Source organism: Bactrocera latifrons, unplaced genomic scaffold (genome assembly GCF_001853355.1).
Source record: "Bactrocera latifrons isolate USDA-ARS-PBARC rearing strain unplaced genomic scaffold, ASM185335v1 scaffold_37, whole genome shotgun sequence".
Lineage (NCBI taxonomy): Eukaryota > Metazoa > Arthropoda > Insecta > Diptera > Tephritidae > Bactrocera > Bactrocera latifrons.
This window is the reverse complement of record NW_017537012.1, coordinates 1667116-1687884: the sequence shown is the minus strand read 5'-3', so window position 1 is coordinate 1687884 and position 20769 is coordinate 1667116. Positions and strand designations below refer to the sequence as shown.

The 20769-nt window shown below is 35.3% G+C and overlaps 1 protein-coding gene across 15 annotated transcripts in view; it reads right to left on the bottom strand.

The window, feature by feature from the left end:
• The window catches only part of LOC108971988 (CUGBP Elav-like family member 4), a 755092-nt gene that overhangs the window by 5189 nt on the left and 729134 nt on the right, over positions 1-20769 (bottom strand). For all 15 annotated transcript variants that reach the window (XR_001993597.1, XM_018938374.1, XM_018938377.1 and 12 more), the window contains 3 exons: positions 3526-3669; positions 2259-2517; positions 1134-1232 (listed from right to left, as the gene is read on the bottom strand). Coding sequence is in view for 14 of the 15 variants with exons in the window: in XM_018938374.1 (XP_018793919.1) it covers positions 1134-1232; positions 2259-2517; positions 3526-3669 (502 nt within the window). In the remaining variant the exon portion in view is untranslated. The remainder of the gene's footprint in view (positions 1-1133; positions 1233-2258; positions 2518-3525; positions 3670-20769) is intronic.

Here is a 20769-nt window from a genome sequence, read left to right as displayed (position 1 = left end):
AAAAATATCAAAAATTATTATATTACTAAAAAAATACGAAATTTCAAAATTAAACTTAATTTTCTCGATTATTTATATTTATATCTATATAAGCATCATTAAGTCATCCCTTAGTATTAATACTAAATACTACATTGACATAGAAACATACATACATACTTACTTTATTTGTGCATTTCACGCGTATTTCGTCTGTATGTAAATATTTGTAAAATCCTTAATTAATTTTAGACTGCAATTTGTGCCAATGATTTTTCTAATTATGTAACATTTTCATTTTGTAAAATAATCTATAAAAATGCAACAGTCGATTTAAGTTTCAAAACGCATACAATCATACTTACTTAAAATAATAAAAAAAAAAACAATTTAATTCCTTATTTCATATAAACCCTTCACGTCTTAGTATCAACAATAATTTCGTTAAAATATTAAATCAAATTTAAATCGTAAAATATAATCACCAACAATGAAACGAAAAAAGGCATAAATAGACTTAGAACAAACATAAAGTTTAATAAATATTGCGCTGAGCTAACAATTAATATAACATATTTATATAATTGATCATGACATGACACAACAATTAAATAACAATGAAATAGAGAACGAGTTATGAGTGTAACTGTCACAATTACATAAGAAAAGAATCCATTAATGATTTTCATAATAACAACAGGAGTGAAAACTCACAATCTTCTTAAGATTCCAAAAAATAGCCTGTAAAATGAAATTTGAAAAATGAATGAACAAATAAACTGAAAGGAGTGATATGTAACGCACAAAGTCGTACAAAAAGAAAAATAAAAAATTACAGCGGCTAAAAATGCTTAGCAGAATAAGTGATAATGGAGTGATGGGCGAGAACTTAAATTAACTATGACGTTTGAAATGGTAAGCTCATAAACAGTTTRTACTATAAAATAACCTTAAATAATATACCCTAAATTCATATATATGTATATATGTATATATGGCAATAAGAAATTATAAATTAATAATAACATATTTTGTTTCTAACTGAATATATTTTTTAACATAGTCTTTGTAATGTATACTAACTCATAACTAATCGAAAGCTTTCTGAAGCTTATTTTGAGCTCTTTCATGTCGTTATGACATTTCGTACTTACCAACTCCTGGAAATGGTGGCATTCCAGTGAAGGCATGCTGTAAGGCGGCAGCATCACCATTAGGCAGACCTTGTGGTGGAATTGTTAAATGGAGTGGATCTGTGAGGAAAGAGTAAAATAAGTTAAAGTCAGAGTGGTTATATGGGAAAAGAGTGAAATAACTCAAAAATGAGTGAAAAAGAGTTTAAGTCGGAAAAAAAGTGTATGCTAACAAATATTTGCAGTAATGATATTAATTTATTAAAGTAAATTAAAAAAGAAATATTACTCTAYGAATATTTTTGGCGACCTCTTAAAAACCTTACTTTAATGTAAAAAAGTCGCACATGTTTTAAAGCTTTTTAAATAAGTCTCAGTTTTATGCTCTTTTGCCTTCATTGGTCTCTTAAAAAGCTTATTGTAGTCAAAGTCTCATAATATTACATTCGCAAAGAGGAGAAATATGTTTAAAYACGAAAGCTTGAGTGCAAATAGTAAAATTAATCCTCTCTTCATAATTTAGTGTTATTTGGAAAGCTCAAAGCGCAGTGAAAGCAAAAAAGTATGTTAGCTAATGTTTTTAGAAAAAGCTGAAAGCTCAGAGAAAGCATAAAATGATGCTAGCGCTATTTTAGAGATCTAAGTCAGCTCGAAAACTTTATAAAAAGATACGACATCATTGAAATGACATTTAGAAATTCATTTAGAAAAAGCTCAGTGAAAGCACAGAAGTATGAAGCTCAAGTTGCCCATAACTTCATAATTTAATATTATTTGGAAAGTAAAAACTTATGATAGCTCTAGTTTACAGGTTAAGTAAGCGTGAAAGGTACTACTTTATGTGCTTTATCAATCAAAATACAAAAGCGATAATAAATAACTACATGTATAGATATGTATATATTTCCAATTTTTTATGCACTTTAAGTGAATTCTTACTTTTTTTTTATCAAAAAATTAATTTTAAAATCGTTTCTATAGCCCATATTCTCTCTCATTGCCTTTATTAACCCATCGCTCTGGTAGTTTATTTATATACTTTTAAGCATCTTCAAGCAAATATTTGATTGTACTGATATAATATCTGTATGTACATATGTTTGTATGTATGCTCTAGTGCTTTATGAACTTATATGCGTTACTTACGTCCCGGGAATGCCGTTTGCGGAATGCCATTCGTAAAGACGCCATCAGCGGCGGCGGCGGCTGCTGCGGCCGCTGCAGCAGCGGGTTGTCCATTTGGCGTTTGAGCGCCCATATTGAAATTGGGCATGGTCGGTGAGGGCAGCGATGGTTGACCGGTGCCATTTAAGCCATGAGGTATTTGCGTTGCCAACGCGGCCATCGGATTCATATACGAGCCGGGTGCAGTGGCAGCGGCGGCCATTAAAGCAGCTTGTTGTTGCTATAGTTGTAATAAAAAAGGCGAAGAAGAAGTTATATAAAAGGTCCGTTAGCAAAAAAGGAAAAACAAAAGTAAACAACTATAAATGAAATGAGTGAATGGATGAGAAACGGGAATGCTAAAGTATACAGATGATGAAGTTGTRCGCATAAATAAGGCAAGGATTTGGCGGTCACGGGTAAGAGAGAGAGCGAGGGCATCGCGTTAATGTGCAGCGCACGGCGGAAGTGGTTAGTGGTATGTGAAAGTGTGACGAAAGCGGGGCCAAGGGAAGTGGTGGTGACGTTGAGCGTGATGCATTCACGGTAACGAGGCTGCGCGTTGCTGGTAGTTGCACTTAAATTGGTTTTGCAACAAAAGTAGCAATAAAAATGCACAATTTACGATGCACAACGTGCAAGGAGGCAGCGTGGCACGCTGCTGGGTGTGGCTACTAAAAGCGCAGCGTAGTGCATGTACGGCGCTRCCGACCAACGTCAACACCAGTGTCGCCGTTATTTAATGCACTTTACGTGACGCTGATTTGCACTGCAGTTGCTCTTGTTGTTGTAGCCATTATTGAACGGTTTTTGCATTTTTTTCGTTTGTGCACCCACAGCCTGCACGGTTGCGTGTGTGTGTGCATGTTGGTTGCAATAAAATGGAGCGCTTTTTGTTTTGACATTTTATGCGCAACCAAAGGCAGGCAAGCAAAAAGAAAGTGCCTTTAACAATAAAAGTAAGTGCAAAACAATGCGCACAAAAACAACGCAACCGAAATCAATTACGCTGCATTGTATTTTGCAAAGATTTTTTATTGCCGCATAACTTTTGGCTGTTTTTTCACTCTCGTTCTGGCGTTTTTATGTTTTTATTTACGCAACTCTTTTGCATTATCTCCATGGTGTGCGCTGCATGTTTGCATACTTTATATTGTTGTTGTTTAATCATTATTGCATTGGGCTTATTGGCTTGGTTCATGAGTGTACGTGTGCGTATGGGTGTGTGTATGCATGCATGTGTACTTACCTGCGCGTAAGCTCCATATGGTCCAAATTGATTAAAGACAAAGGGATTAAGTAAATTCATATGACCCGCCATTTGTTGCATACGTCGTATCTGTCGCTCTTTCTCAGTATCGGCAAATTTCACAACAAGACTGGAGGAAGCACCCTGTGGCGCATGTTGACATGTAAATAAAATGAAAGCAGAGAAAACAAGAGCAAAGATTAAAAATGTGAAGCGTGCGCTTATATAACACATATCGATAGTTAAAGCGCACAMATACCGCCGCAAATATTCATCAGTATGAAGGCTGAAAATCATATAATGTGGTATTATGTAAAAATTATAAAAGGAAATAAATAAAAGGCACTCTTAAGTCGATTTCGAGCCGATTAAAGTGCGGGTGGTGGCAGCTGCTGCAAGGCATACCCGCTGATTACTGACGGAAGTTGATTGATGGCAGCACGGTTTTAATCTATTGTGTTTTAAAGCGTAACGACTTGGTGTAATGAAATTTTTGATAAAGCTGTAAGGATTTAATGAAAACTAACAATCTTTATAAACGTCAACATTAGTTAGTGTTTTTGAAAATTTTGTTAGGTGAAGCTTTCGTACTAAAAAGCTTTTTTGAAAGTGATGAGCTTTAATGTTTCACTACTCGTCACTATTAMAAAAAAATCTTTACTGTAACAACTTTTTCAAAGCTTAAAGAGCTTTTTATTATAGAGTTATAAATCGAAAAAGCTAAAATGGGCTTTTTATTACAGAGTTATAAATCACAGCAATAAGAAATTTTTAATGGTTCACGTTTAAAAAGCTTTCGTGTTTCAACACTCGTCACAATTACAGAAAAATCATTATCTTACCACCTCTTCCAAAGCTTAACCGAGCTTTTCATTTAAAAGTTATAAATCATAGCAATAAATATTTTTAATGATTCTCGTTTCAAAAGGTTACATTGAGCTCTGGCAAATATCAGCATTATATGTGACCTGGTCTACGGAARGGGGGCTTAGGTGTCAAAAAATCGAAAAAATCAATTTTCACTTTTTAGTTGATTCGGRTGGAAGATGAGATTTTTAACATWAATTTTTTTAAATTTTTTTTTCGCACGTTAGACCAGGTCACATATATAGATTTTTATTGAATTTTTGCTTTTAAAATATTTTGGAAACAAATTTTCAACAGTGAATGATAGTTTTGAGGATTGTGTTTCACTGATTTAGAAATATTGCAAAGCTTTTTAAAAGCTTCATAATAAAGATTTATATGCATATATATGCATTTGTAGATCTCAAATGAGAGCTTTTGTAAACTGTTTTCATTAATTAATTGAGTAAATTTCCAAAGATTTTTAAAAGCTTCACAATAAAGTTTAAGTTAAAAAACAAATTTAAGCTTAAAGCTTACTATTTTTCACTGCGGTTAAATACTAAATTAATCACCTACCAGTCCTATACAACACTGCGTGGCGAATGCGTGGGCTTACCTGCAGAGCATTAAATAAAAATAACACGAAATCATAGCAACTTAATATCATTGTCACATTGATTAATGCGTATTGTAAAATCCTTTGGCAACACAATAGCCTCTTTTAATTACAACGCAACACTGAAATGAAAACAACAACAACAAACCTTATATGAGCCAGCTATGACGCATGTGACAGTTATGTCAGTAAATTGAATCGCATAATTATAACTGAAATGCAGACGTGCAAGCACACACATACCCACATAGTTCCACATATGGGTGCTTGCGTGTAGTGTGCAAAAAGGCGCTGCTGCAAAATTTGCTATTGATTTGCAAAAATTTCTTTAGGGACGAGTTACAATTACGCTGAGTTTCGTGGCCGGGTATGAGTGTATATGTGCCAGCGGGTGTGAGTTTTGAGTTGCAACATGCGCCGTGCGCTATGCTATTATTATGCTAATTAATAGACAACAGTAATGTGTGAGGCAGGGTTGACGAGCAACGCATACGAAAGCGTAGACGTGTGTGTTTGTGTATATTGAATTGCCAGAGGAACGGTCTGACTATCGAGCATACACACTGCTAACGAAGGCAAACTGAAGACATTCACTTCGTAATCATTTATATCTATTCGATTTCAAAGTGGCAACAAGCAGGCAACGGCTGAAATAGAAGTGAGGCTGAAATAGAAGTGAGCAACACTACAACTGCTGGTCACAGCWTGAGAAAGTGTCTGTGTGGGAGTCGTTACAATAATTGCCACACATTTGTGTTTGCATGTCTTTATACACATATACTATATGTGCTGGCTCATATAAGGTGTGGTGTGTGACTGCTACACATGCTTACACATAAATAAGCGGCTTACAAATATGAAATACAAAAGCACTCAGTATGCAATTATTTTGATATTTACTTAAAAATAAATAATAATATTTCATGCTGCCACACCCAGCTGCAGCAATGTCACTACTGGCAACGTCTGTAAGTTTGTAATTTTYCATGCCTGCGTGTGTGTGTTGGCATGATTATAAGCGAGAATAAATATACCTCCATGTATAACATATGCACTCAGACTCACATATGTACATGTACATATGTGTGAGCTCTTATAAGCACACATGTCCGTATGAGTGATACAAGCACAACGTGCCCAAACATTTTCTTATTTGCTTTGTATGGTACACTTCAAGGCGTACCCACGCATTGACGAATGTTCATTCACAAAAAAAAAAAAAAAAAATATGGAATAAAATAAAATTGTTGGAAAATATACTTACATACATAAGTGCTACATAAATGCCTTTTCAAATACATATGCTCACCATTTCACTTGTCATCCACTATTTATTTATGCTCTTCGCTAGGTAAAAGAAAATTATAAGCGGATTTAATGCTTGCTTTTCAAATAACAATAAAGTACCGTACTTGTGTCATAATATATACATATTTGTATGTGTGCACAGCTTAGTTAGTTTTTATAGAAAAAATATTCCTTTGAAGTTATGGTAGCGTGAAAGCTTATGCACACATGATTTCAGCTTTTAAAATTAAGATTTAAGAACTTCATATTTGCTTTAAATATGCTTTAAAAATGTTTGGCAATTTATGAAAATGTAGGGTAAATGTAATGTAAGCTTGGATGTACATAGTTCAATGACGGTCATCTACGAATTCATATACTTTTTTTTGTACTTAGGAACCCGCATACCAATTGTCATCATTTTATTTAAATTTTTACTCAAGTTACAGCTTGCACGAACGTACGGACAGCCACCTGGATTTCAATTCATCTAGTAATCCTGATCATTTATTTATATATAACTCTACATATAGTATCTATCCCGATTAGTTTTAGGTGATACGTACAATTGTTAGGTGAAAAAAAACTATTATGCTCTTTAGCAACATGTTGCAAAAGTATAAAAACAAAGCAGTTACCCTTTATGGGCATTGATGTTAACAAACTATTTAGAATTGCTGTTAAAATCGCGGACAAACAACAATACAATGTAACTTGTTCGGTTTATGTTACTGCAAACTCGTCGTATATATTAGCGCATGCAAACGGAGTTGCTGTCTCGTCAACACAAAACAGGAGAGGAGCACTGCAGAAAATTATATGWAAGTGCAGCCGAATGACCGAATGATATTCATGTTCGTTAACATTCTCTGTATATGATAGTCGTGTGTCGGTAAGTGCGGGTCGGTACGTGATCGCGATCAAAGTTTGTGAAAAAAATAATAAATTCATCATTTAGTGAAGTTTTTGAGTTTTATTTAAAAATTATTCGAATTTGTTAATGTAAAGTGATAAGTGCGTGTGTTAATACATTGAAGTGAAAGTGTGTCAATGCAATATAGCAAAGCAGTGCACAATGTGTTGGTTTGGCAAACATGTTCCTGCATGCTCATGTGAAAAATGTGGGGCTTCTCGAAGATTCTGCACGTAATGAATGAAGCAGATATATAGTAGTAAATCTAAGTTCAGTGAGAAATTAATCATTCGTAAATCATTAATCGTAGCGTTTAAAATATCCGTCGTATGTTTAATTTAAAAAAATTAAATATGTACATATGTGCAGGCAATAAAAGATAAGGGTGAGTACGTATACATAAGTATATACATTTACATACATCCATTTTACATTAAACTGTTTATAGTTATATGCATGTTATATATGTATGTAAAAATACATATTGTTATTTGCATAATTGTATGAACAAGTGCATATAATTTAAGAAGCAATATATGACGATTTTATGAATTTTAACATTTTTTAACAGACCAAATTTTGTAGAAAATATTATGCTACTAATCTATTTTATATATTAAACGATATCTTCTTGGTATATAAAAAAGGAGCGGAAATTCTCATGTTAGGTTTTGGTCTGGAATTTTTTTTTTAACAAAAATAGGCTAGCCATTCATGAAGTCCCCCTCTCTGTTTGTTTATACATATTTATTTTTTAAATAAAACCTTGAGTCCGCAACAGTAATTCTTTATATTTTCGTACCCATTGATTTTATAACGTTATTGCGTCAACTATTTGCGCAACTTTTACATAAAAAGAAATTTATTCAATTACAAAACGATTTAATCGCATGCAACTTAAAAATAGTAAAACAACTTGGTAACAACAACGCAACAACGTAAACATCAAAGAGGTGATAAATCACACTTTGCAACATTTACGCCTATTTCCAGCACCGCTGATTGCATGTTACACACAACGCGCTGCTTTGCAATATAAGTGTGTAGGTGTGTTTGCTATATTCTTGTGTGGCGCCTGCCGTTATGCTTACATTTTTTCGTCGGCAATTATTTACCCTCATGTGTAACTTTATATGACGAAGGCTGACATTTCTGCCCTTATACCTGTTAACTGCCAGACGAAAGCGCGTCGCTAAGCATGCTTGCAACTGCAACACCTTCATCGTTTTTAATTACGTCATACAAGTAGTCGTGGCAGTGTTTGTGTTTGGCTATGCATGCATGTTGCTGCTATGTTTATCGCAAATGCGCGTCACATTTTCTGTGACAAAGAGCAACAGTCACGAATTTCATACCAGGCACCTAGGTGCCGCCGTAGCAGCACCACAGGCGGTAGTCATCAAATAAACCGGTCAACTGCCTGCTTATTGCCGGTTCGTTTTAGCTTGAGTTGACGTGTACACGCCGTTTTGTATGCTTTAAATTAGCCAAAGTGTGAAAGTGTCATGTTACGAAATATGATATTAACACCAATATGAACGCAAAATATTGCATAAATGGAGGCGCCGTACTTATTTTGCATTATATGCTTGCAAATGGTTTTGTAGTTTCAGCTGCTACGTTAGACGTTGTTCGTGCAGATGCTTGTGACGTGTGAAATGCGCATACAACAGCTCGGCTTGGCGTTTGTTGACTTGCGTGTCGGTGAATATATAGTTATTTTTGCTTGTGAGTTAATTTTAATCTTGTGAAAATTGTGCCGTAAGTGCCACTCATTTCACACTTCAATTTACGATAAAGAATTAGGGTAACCGGATGTGGAGCAGGTGCTGGTAGCTGTGCTCTTACTACTTAATGAATYGATTATGAACATTTTGTACGCTTTAAGAATTTATGGTCTTTTCGCACAGGAATTAATTGAACAATTAACTGGTCTTTGCTATTTTGACACCTTGAGGAGCTACTTTAGACGCTTTATTAGGTTAGAATTGCACGGTCTTGTATACTTTCAGGCTTAAAGTACTTTTATCTACTTGGTTCATCTAAATTTTATTTCAGTGAAACCCCCATACTCAGTCTTATAATAGATTTAGGATTTGATACTAAATAAACTTTATACTAGCAGTAATAAATTATGGAAAAAACGATTTGCCATTAGCGACTAAAAACTGCAATTAGGCGAAAGGAAGTCGAATTGAAAAACCAATGTTTTATGCAACAAAAATATGCATGTTCATGTGCCAATGCATTAGTGTATGCAAACGCCTAAAAGCACGCTATAGTCGTTTTTCATGTGTTCTTAACAGCCAATTTATTTGCAGTAAAAATTATTTATTTCTCAATTAAAACAATATGTCACACCCAGAGTGTTTTAAGCAAACACATAGGCGCRTAAAGTATTTTTTTGCATAAAAGCGTTAAACTATTAAATAAAAATCACTGCCTCGACGCGCAAAAAAATATATTTTGCCTTCATTTTTCACTTATGTGTTGCCTACATTTAAGCATTGCAGAGCATTGTATACAAATTCCATATGCATATGTTTTTTGCTTGCATTTTGCATGTTGGCAAATTTGTCGTGGCAAATTTGTGAAACCATAACGATAAGCGACCGGTGGACCCACGGCTGTTGGCGGTCACCAAACACATTGGCGTTGGGAAATGTCGAAATAATTGTGAAGCAAAAGGCAAAATAAAAGCTTATGCGCCTTTTAGGCGCTGACAAATCACACAATAAAGTCGTACGCATGGCAATTTTAAACACTCGCTTCGCCGAATGCACGCGGCCGAGTGTATTTGCATATTTTTTAAATGCAAAACGAAAAAAAGACGGCAACGCAGAAGTAATTGCGCTACACAAAACGCAGTCGTTGCCGGTTGTCCTTGTTGCTCGGCTCACAACCACGCGCTTTTCGTGCGCCCTASTGAATTATAGCATTTGCAGTGCTGCAAATAGTATGCAACAGTCAGTGGAGCCAACAAAATATGCCACWAAAGGGTGGTGCACCTAGTCCGTTGCATATRCGGGTATAAAATAATTCGTGKCACGAAAGTCAGGTTAACATGTCCCCAGCGTGTACATATGTATATTTTGTGCAGCGGTGAGTGTGTGTTACGTGGCGCGTACACCACCACAGCGCCACCAGCTATTTCGCCATGCGGTCTGCTTGTGTCTTGCTGTAGGTTTACTCACGTGCCACGCATGCCGAGGCAAATGAGCTGGCAACGATGAAGACGATAACGACGTCAATGCCACCACTACCATTACAAAAAAAATACAAAAGTCTAAAAAATAGTACCGACAACAAGCAGTATGCGTAACCAACGTCGGTCGAAAGCTACACACACACATACACACACACAAATCCACAGATTTTCGAATATCAACCGAAGGGTATACTGTTTAAAATATCCTCGTACTCGCGCTGCTGTACTTGTGCAGCCTCTGATATTAATACTGATTGCATGCATGCACTCCGCCGTCTGTCTGTCTGTTAGTAAGCTACTGGCGCCTGTTGCACTTGTTGTAGTGGCTGTGTTAGTACCCATGTTGTATCTGCCAGTTTTTGGTGTGTAATCAGTTTATTATATTCACAAGCGTAGAGGCGTGCTGGTGGCAAACCTGGGTAGGTAGTTGGTTCGCGTACAAAAGCAGTGAGGTTGCACACTAGTGCCGGTATCAGCCACCAGCTTAACGACCCCTTAGTGCAGGCACAGTGGTTGAGAGCGGAGCACCAAGTGTGACAGCTTTAAAAATTTAGAAATTTTGTTGATATTTTTCAAAGTTTGTCTTTAAAAGGTACATAAAAGTGGAGTGAATTTTATTAAATTAAAAAAAAAAAAAAATCATTTCGGCAAGTAAGTCCGCTTGCAATTCTCGTTCAGTTTATGAAAAAATTATATTATATACTGAACAGGGTAAAAGTATTAAATTTGTCACGTAGTTTGAAACAGTCAGAGGAAAAAGTTGAAGACTCTATAAAATATATATAAATGATCAGAAATGTCTGTCTCTCTGTACGTTCATCTGTATACGCGCGCGCGTCCACATGTTCTTTTCTCCTAAAAAAGCTACTGAATTGAGATTAGGAAAAAAGGTCTTACGAATGTAGAACCTTTATAAGCCCATAAAATTATATATTTAGTGTACTTCCTCAAAAATGCTACACTGTGATTCATCATATGTATGTAAATACATGCCATTATATGCATATATGTTTGCACGTATACATAGCTAGTATGAATTGTTATCGAGTGCTTGAACAATAGTCACCAAAGCAGTTAAGACACACCAAAAAAGTGGTGCAGAAGCATAGGATGTGCCTGTGGCTTGCACAGCCATTAGTGAGGCACAAATCAGGCGCACATGCGGCGACAAACAGATGCATATTTGAAGCCGCGYAATAAGAGCAACAGCAGCGCACATATACATACAAATATATAAATGCAAGCAGCTATAGTATTATAAAAGTCCTTAAAAATAGGAATCTGTCGCTGTGCCGGAAAAATCACAGCGGGCAAAAGTGCTTACAGTGCGGCTTTGTCGTGCGCTTTTACATGTGTATATGGAACTATGTATACATATCTGTATTTATGTATGTCTGTCTATATCTCTACTTGAAATTTTCGCGTACAGCCTGACTATCAGCGCTTTGGTGGTAATATTCCCAGCACGATTGCTTGTTGCCGGCCTCGCTGTTATCCGTTGGGGAAACCAACAGGTTTACTGCCGAGCTGGGCTTGTTTTCAGTGCAACCTTTTGCTGCTGTAGTTTTGCATATCACTGATCCTGTTGGGATATAGCGCGCACACAAAATCATGTACTTATGGTGAACATGTGTATATATAATACATGTGTGCATGTGTGTGCGTCAGCTGTTTTTGCGGTACCTCTACCAGTAGTTACCGCTTTTTTGTGTGCCCGAAAAAAATATTTCAAAATAAATGCATGCGGATTTTATTACAAGCCACAATAGTGTTGGTGTTATTTACAATAATTTGTTATTTTTGTTGTTTCTTTTACTTTTGTGTCACCGTGTTGGCTGTTGGCGTCAGACAAATTGCATTTTGAATGCACTTTTGTGCCACGAATAAATACATTTTCACGCAAACACATATAAATGAAGACCATGTAGTGCACAAATTGGTGTTAACGGTGAAAGGTATTGGYGTAAGTGCATGTGAAATTAATTGCGCTAACAGGGGCGCCTTGATAACGCGTAATTGTGTCTAATGTTCAGATTAAAGTTTGTTTGRATTTTGGAACAGATTTTAAATCTAATATAATATAAATAATAAAATATAAAAAAATTTTTGCGTTTTTTTTTTTCGTTAAAGAAAGCAACGTAGTGTGCTAAAAGACATAAAAGTTTGTTTCAATCAATAAAAGACGAAAAGTGTTGCATATTTTAAGGACACATACTTTTTTAAATTGTCTAATATAACCGCACTTATTTTTTTTAAATTTTTTACTCTTATTTGTTTGCGAACTTCCTTAGGAAGAGCAACTTGTAAAAATACAATTTAAAATGTGTTTAAAATTATAAAAAACAACATAAATTGTTGCATATTTTAAGAGTTATATACTGTATATATTTTAAAAATATTTTATTGCTATTTCTTTGTAAATATCTTTAAAGGGAGCAAATTAACATAGAAAATACTGCGAAAAGAAACGTTTCTCTAAATAAAAAATAATAGTTTTATATTTTTTAATGAGTCATATTATTATTTTAATTTTCTACTTATATTTGTATATAAATCTCCTTAAAGAGAGCAACTTTATGTAATAAAATATAAAAGACATAAATTATTGCATATTTTAAAGATCCATATTTTTTTTATTTCTTATTTATATTTGTTTGCTAATTTCTTTAAAGAGCAATTTATTGTGAGAAACATTTCGAAAAACGATTTTTTAAGTCAATGAAAGATCAATAATGTAGCTTATTTAAAGGAGTCACATTTTTATTTTAAATTTCTGTTGCTATTTTGTTTTTTTTAGAAATTTTATTTAAAAACAGCAACTTAGTGTAACAAAACAAATCGGATAAAAAAGTAAAATGAAAGGAAGAAAAAAAAATTGGTTATTTTAAGGAGCCGTTTTTTTTATAATTTTCAATTACTACTAAATTCGTTAAAAAGAGTAACTCGGCGTCATACAACAATTGAAAAGAAAAAGTTATATTATACTAAATTCTCCTGAAGCACAAGAAATTTAAAAATTATTGCATATAGTCATTAATTGTTCTTTTTTGTTACTACTAGAATTTTTAGCTTCCTTTGCAATATATTAAAATTGCTAGCAGTTTCTGTCCGAACAATTACATTATTTTTACGCCAATATGCAGACTGAGTACATAATCCAGCTATTCGTGCCTTAATGTAGGCAATAGTTCAAATAAACTTGATGTCTAATTGAAGCTACCATCAACACCTTCCTTGCATGCCTTCTGTGAGCACTTTTTCAATATATACATATATTTTTTTTTTATTTTTGGTTCCACTTCTCCATTTTCTTATTTTTATTTAGTTTAATAGTTTGAACCCAAAAGCACATACATAAATCTTCCCGTACAAATTGCGCGCTTACTCACTGGCTACCAGTAAACAGCAGAAATGCAGCCACTCATTATTGACTTCCTGATTGCTTGTAAAGTAAACGCCTCATGGCAAATAAACAACGCCCAATTCGACACTTTCAATATTAAAGTCACTTGAAACTTTGCCAACACAAGAGTGGCAGCCAACGTGGCAGCAACAGCACACACATAGAACACTATAAAATAGGGCTGGCAGCAACGGTTGACAATTGAAAAATATTGAAGCGAAAAAATTACGCCCCGAAAAAATTGTTCAAAAAGGAATAAGTCAAAGCACATTAAAAAACAATAAAATTATTAGGTACTTGAGGCCAAAAAGGAAAAACAAAAAGAGTGCAAAGTATCAGCCATAGCATGAAAATAATAAAAATGGCAAAGCACAAATGAAAGTCAAAAACATGTTGCACTTGGCGCTTTGGCCTGGCGAAATGGTGGCCTGTATGTGTGCATCAGGGCGATTTGCCAACCAGGCGGCGGCGGCAGCAGGCCGAGTTAATAGCGTCACGTTTACCAGCCGGGAATGTGCAAGCCGCCATTTGCTGCTGCTTGCCGCCGCTATAGCGTCGGCTAAGTAAGCAAGTGGCATGCAACATGCGATTGCCAAACGTGTGCCGTATGCTCAGTCGGCTGTGCCTTTGTGGCAGATTGCCTGTTGCATGCAACAGCGTCGTTGTTCGTACGTTCGCTCGTGTGTTTGCCCGGCGTACATTTGCTTGTGCTCGTTGGCTTGCAACGAACAACGTGTTGAATTTTTCATTTCATTTGCGGATATTTCAACTTCAATGGGATTTTCGTGTTTTGGCAACACTTGCCACTTTGTGTTGTCGTTAGTAGCTCACTCATAGCGGCTGACTGCTTGGCTGGCATTCGCCGTTTGCCATTTGCCATTTGSTAGCTGCTTGCCACTTTGCCACTGCAAGTGTTGCATGTGTATTTGTGTGTATGTTGGTGAAGTAAGTTCTCCTTTGGCAGTCATTTATGCGCCTCAGCGGACGGAAGCGGAAGTAGGAACTTCCTAAGCATATATTGCGGTTGTTTGTGTGTGTTCATACTTTGCAACAATAACAACAGCAAAAACTTCAACAACAGTGTAGCACTAATATAGTGCATACTGGCAACAATGTGGCAAGTTGAATGATGATGCGCTTTAGCGTTGAGGTTAAAGTGGTGTAATTTAATAATGAAATATATAAAATGTAAAATGTGCTCGGAGTTGCCGGCGTATATGTGTGAGGCTGTATGCTTTAGCACGCTAGTTTAATTTGCCGACGATTATGCGCCTACAATTATGCAACGAAATTGGATATGAATTAAATTTTGTGGTTTAAAGCTTTACTAATTCATCATTAGTGTTTAGCGGGTTTGAACATCATTGAATTTGTGGTTAATTTTCCTTTTTACATGCCATTACGAAATTAATAAATAATTGTGCTGGGTTTCGTCTAATTGAAAAACTATCTGTGGCTATATTAATGTCTTTAAAATAATTGATAAGCTATATTTTGTAACCTATAGTTAAAACAACTGTTACTGGAATGCAAAATAACTTTAATGCTTGGAATRATTTCTATGTAGAAATTCCTAGAAGTAGACTTTCCATTTATGAAGTTGTAAAAAGAAATTTTCTAATTTTKTCAGAAAATTTATATGTTATTAAATTCCTTGTTATATTTAAAGCTCTGCAACGAAAAATTTTAATTATTATTTTTTCATATTTTTAGGCACGCACTGTTATAAAAAAAGTACATTAATCGCTTGACTATTTACAATTGTTATAGTATTGAAACATGAGAAATATTGGCATAGAGCCTAAAAGTAGACTTTTCAGTTTGTTTTTGAGTTGATAGAACTTTTACTTTGATAAGGAATTTTTATTTTCCTACATTTTTTTTTAGGTATAGGTTGAAAATCGAATAATTTTAAATACTTTTTGCAATAATTTTAACTATATTTTTTATTTCAAATATTTTTTGCATACTTTTATGCGCATTGCTTTAAAAAAAAAACAACTAATTGCAATTACAAAATATATCGAAAAAAAACTTTAAGATTATGTTACTGAATTGTAACATTAAAAAATTGTATAAGGAGCTTAAGAGTAGGTTCTCATACATTAAGAGAATTATTTTTGTTTGTCTGAAAGAATGCGCTTAAATTTTCCTGCACTATAATTTTTTTCAACTAATTATAGTGCATTAAATATTAAATATGTATAAAATATTAGCAAATCTATACTTTCAAACAAATACAATTACGATTTGAAATTTCGAAAAGTGGAAATTTTGCGCTCGGCGAACTTTCTAAATTAAAATGCATTTATGCGTAGTCATATTAAAACTAATTTGAGCGATTTTTCCAACTAACTCCACTTTGAGCATTTTCCGCAAACTTCCTTTCAACTTTTACGCTACGACAATCACCGATATGTCACACTCAACAAAACTTGCTGTTTCGGCAACCGAATTAATTACAAATTCATTGTCGCATTTTAAATTTTTCGGTTGTCAACAGCGATTGAGATGAATAGATTTGCTCGCCAGAGTGCAGCAGTAATAGACTTTTTCGATTTTGCGCTACTACAAGTCACTGCCATGCACATACACACCCATCGTGGCACCGCAAATGTTGCAAGTATGAATTCACTCTACTATTAGTTGGCCGCGTTTAATCTTTTCCGCCAAATAAATCACTCAATTGAAGTGAAAAAACAGTCAAATTAGTGTAATTCCCGCAGCGATATGGCTACAAGCGACAGCGCACACACACACTAAAGCTGCCATATACTTTTACGCGCACATACACTGCGCTTGCCGAAAAGTTTTCTCCACTAAATTGTAAAAAATTTAGTAAGTAGTAGAAAAGCGACAACTGCCAAAAGTAGTCGGTAAGTATGTGTGCGCCGAAGTAGTGGCAGTAGACTCCAGTCGCTTAACTTTCTGCTTAACGCCGAAGTTCAGTTCACGAAAAAACTGAAATAAAAAATAAGTTGAAAAATATATTACAACGCTGAGAAAAATGCTGCCATTACGCGCTTTGTATGTCTATGTGTGTGTGGCATGCAACATAATATTGGCGAATGTGGTGGCAACTTGCGCCTTAGTGCATGCTGTTGTGCCGTCGTTGACTGGCTGCCCGTGGATTTGGTATATTTCACGTCTTGCCACTTGTAAAACCGCATCAAAAGGCAAAATACTCTCAGTGCACCCCTTTGCCGACACTTCGCGCAAATTCTTTTAGCTAAATCCGCGTTGGCTCAATCCCTCACCGTCTTAGCCTTTATGCAAAATCCATGACGGAGAAAATCGTAGTGCACGCTTCTGTGTTTTTGTTGCCTTCTTTGTTGTATTACAGTCGTCTGCTGCTTGCAGCCCATTCAGCTTAAATGCTGTCGTCATTGTGTTGGCAATGAAAGTACTAAAGCACCAAACCACCGTCAAGCTTTTACAACTCGCTGTCAACTAAGCAACGCAGCGTCGACGATATAACGGTGCAGGCAGCGGTTGCGATTCGCGCTCAAACTTATTTAATTCACTACGTTTTTCGCAATTTAATTCAATTACATTAAAAAAGTTTTGTCAGCTTTGCATGCTGTGCGCTATATTTGCATTGCACGCTTTTAAGGGTATMAGTTTGTAGTCGGCGTTGCATTTAAAATGCTTTAAAATTAGGAAATGTCTTTACTTAAATGGTTGTTTGTAGCAAAAATTATCGGCTGTTGGAGTTAAAAGTTTGCTCGCACGAAAGGTAATCGGTGAGCTTTGCGGGTTTTAAGTTAGCAGAATGATCTTACTTTGTAAGCTTTTTATTGCATATTCTTTAACAAGCTTGTAGCTGTGTGTCAATGAAGATCAAACGAAATGTTAAAGGTTGAGAATGTTTGATAAAACTTAACTCAATTTGTCGTAAATAACAAATAATAACTTACATTACATCAACAGATGAGCTTTCGAAGCTTTTGGAGATTTTAGTATTGTGTGTTTCGGATTACTTATAAAGTTTTTTGGTTTCTGTTCAATGTATGTTTGTGTAATGAAAATTATTAATATCACATTCTAAAATGGCACTTGTGTGTTAAATCCAGAAAGCTTTTAAAGCTGTCAGTAGTATATTTGCCAGGTAATTTATTAGTATTTTTTAATTTTTTTAATCTTTTATACATAATGGAAATCATCGGTGCTAGATTAAGAATATGCTTTTAGAGCTTTTAGTAATGTCTTTCTAATGCTTGTACATAGAAATTCTTGAGAAGAGAGTATTCTTAAATGTAATTTATAAATTAAAAAAAAAAAAAGCTTTAAGAGCTTTAAATAATGTATTTCGAGGTAAAATGATTTCAGMTTATGCCGAAAGCTTTTAAAAGCTCTAAAATTAAAACGTTTTACAAAGATTTCTTAAYATTAGTAATCAGGAAAGCACATTATCTTAAAAAAGTGACTTTATAAAAAGCGGAAAGCTTTCAAAAGCTCTACAACTAGAACTATCTGGAACTAGAGCTTTTTATAAAGCTTTCTTATCAGTTGTAACCAAGAAAGCTTTATTAAGAATAAACAAAGTTATAGCTATGATAGAAAATACTAYTTTGTCTTGAAGAAAGTGACTTTAATTAAGGCGGAAAGCTTAAAAAAGCTTTGAAAGCAACTAAGGTTGAAGTAATAAGATAAAGMAAGATTTTTTGAATATTTTTAGAAACTACAATAACTTAAATTTTACTATTGTGTATAATTTAGYGCTCACCAAACTTTGCAGTAAATGTTTAATTACATTTCACGAGATTTAAATTTAATAACACTCACTAATTTAATGAGCATGTCAAGTTAAGTTTTTAATCAAGTGACGATTCACTTTGTCCATACACTCTTACAGTTCATATATTGCGCAAATATATATATATATACATATGCGCTATTTGTGTTACAACAAAAATACAGTAGAAACATAAAAGCACACACCCCAAAAAGCTCTTCATGTACATTTGCCTCCGGCAACTAACTAACCAACTCTTACCTTAATTGAATTGCAGCTGCGTCACCTTCTAAACGAATTCAATCAATAAAATTCAATGTTGTTTACGGCCAAGCAAGTGGAGGAGAGGAGCATGCTGCAGATAAAGCACCAGAACCACAAAGTTGTAGTAAACAAAAGTCCTTGCGAGTTTTGCTACCCTCTGTTGTTATCTACCACCCTACATTCTATTTGTTTGAGCACCCCTGATTTGGCGTAATGTTGCCTCTAGCTTTCACATTTTGCTTTTCCTGTTCTACGCTAAGCTTTTCTTCACATTTGTTTTCACTTTTAAAGTGTCCATGCATGTTTTTGCCAGCACTTCAATCTCTCAATCACATTAAATTACTTGCAYTCAGGCGATAACATTTCCCCAACACATACACGTGCATACACGCATGTACACTTACGCGTCCTTATTATTTACTAACACAGATACCCTACGTTGCTGCTTATGTGTGACACATTGTTGTAGCATACTTTTAGGTATTGTTATATGGTGTGCGATAAATACACTTTGTATTTTATGCAACTCTTCATAGTTGTTTGTATGTATTTGTTGTTAGTATGTATTTGTTGTTAAATCCTGTTTTTCTTCAGCTGAGGTTGGTGAGGTATGACAAAGGCCTGCTGACATGTCAGTATATCCTCATGCGTGCGGAAGCTRAGCTTAGTATGTGTGTGTCTTAATGTTGTTTCTACTCACAACTCCTTACAGGCAGACAACAAAAACTAGAYGCACAACAAAGTCGACAACTTTTCAAAACTTTTGTCAGGATATCGAAGAAAAMCCCAATAGTCAAACGTTACTCAATAAATTGTGTAGAAATTAGTAGACGGAAGCGACCAAGTCTAGCTAGAGTGTGGAGMAAAATATATATAAGTTGTTTTTGTAGTTGTTGTGTAGCCAAGGCTCTGCAAAAGCATCTTCTTACTCCTACCATTGATTGGTACGGTGATACAACGCAGCTTTTTAAGCATTGTTTAACACAACCACACACATATGCTAGGAGAGAGTGACCTGTTTTAACCTCAAACTATCTGACGCTGCTGTAATGTACCTTTTTATTGTTGTTGTTTTGTAATTTTGCTAAAATTCTCATTTGCTTGAGTAAAAGTTGACGTGTAGCCGCAGCAACAGCAAAAACATGCATAGCATTAGCAACCATGGAGCCAGTGAAGCGCACGGTCCTTGCCACAAGATATGCCTCATCCTTTGCTGCCACATGTATTGTCTTGTTTAACCCCATGCAACTAGCAACTGCCATGTTCCGATGCCTACAGTTATCTGTGCAAATCGGCCAAACAACAATAAGAACAGCAACAAATGTACAACAAAACCGCTAAAAACAAGCCAACAAAACTCAACCACAGCAGCAAATGCAACAATCAGTTGTTTGAAGTCAGGCAGGCCAAGTGAAGCATGCAGCGCCGGCACTCATCGAAAGTATGTAATGCGAACTTCGACATTCTTAAGCTRCAAATGCCTAGGCGTGTGGCCTGGCGTGCGCGTAGGCAAGATRCCCGTAAAGGTGGCGTTGCTTGTGTTTTTCGTTGCCTGGAAGCGACACACTTGCCTGCATGGCCTGCATGCATCCCTGTCTGTCTACGGCTCATTCGGCTTGTTGACTGCCTGCTTTCAATGTTGAAGSACTCTTGTTGCCTGCCTCGAGTAGTGCTGTTGCTTATTGCTTCACTGGCTGCCTGCCAATGAGTACTCTTCGCTTTAGGTTAGGCTTTACTTACAAAGTGCTTTACGCCTCACATACTTGGCCYCACGTCCTTACAACCTTGCCTGCATAACAAATTTCTGTTATTATTGTTATGACTGTTGTTAGTACATATTATTATTATTGCTGTTGTTGTATGGCTTCTATACCATTTGTGGTTGTTGTTGTTGTTGACCATCAGTTTAGCGTCAACCACCCTGCCGTTGACTGTTGGGTCTAAATGCCTGTATGCAAGCATTTTATTC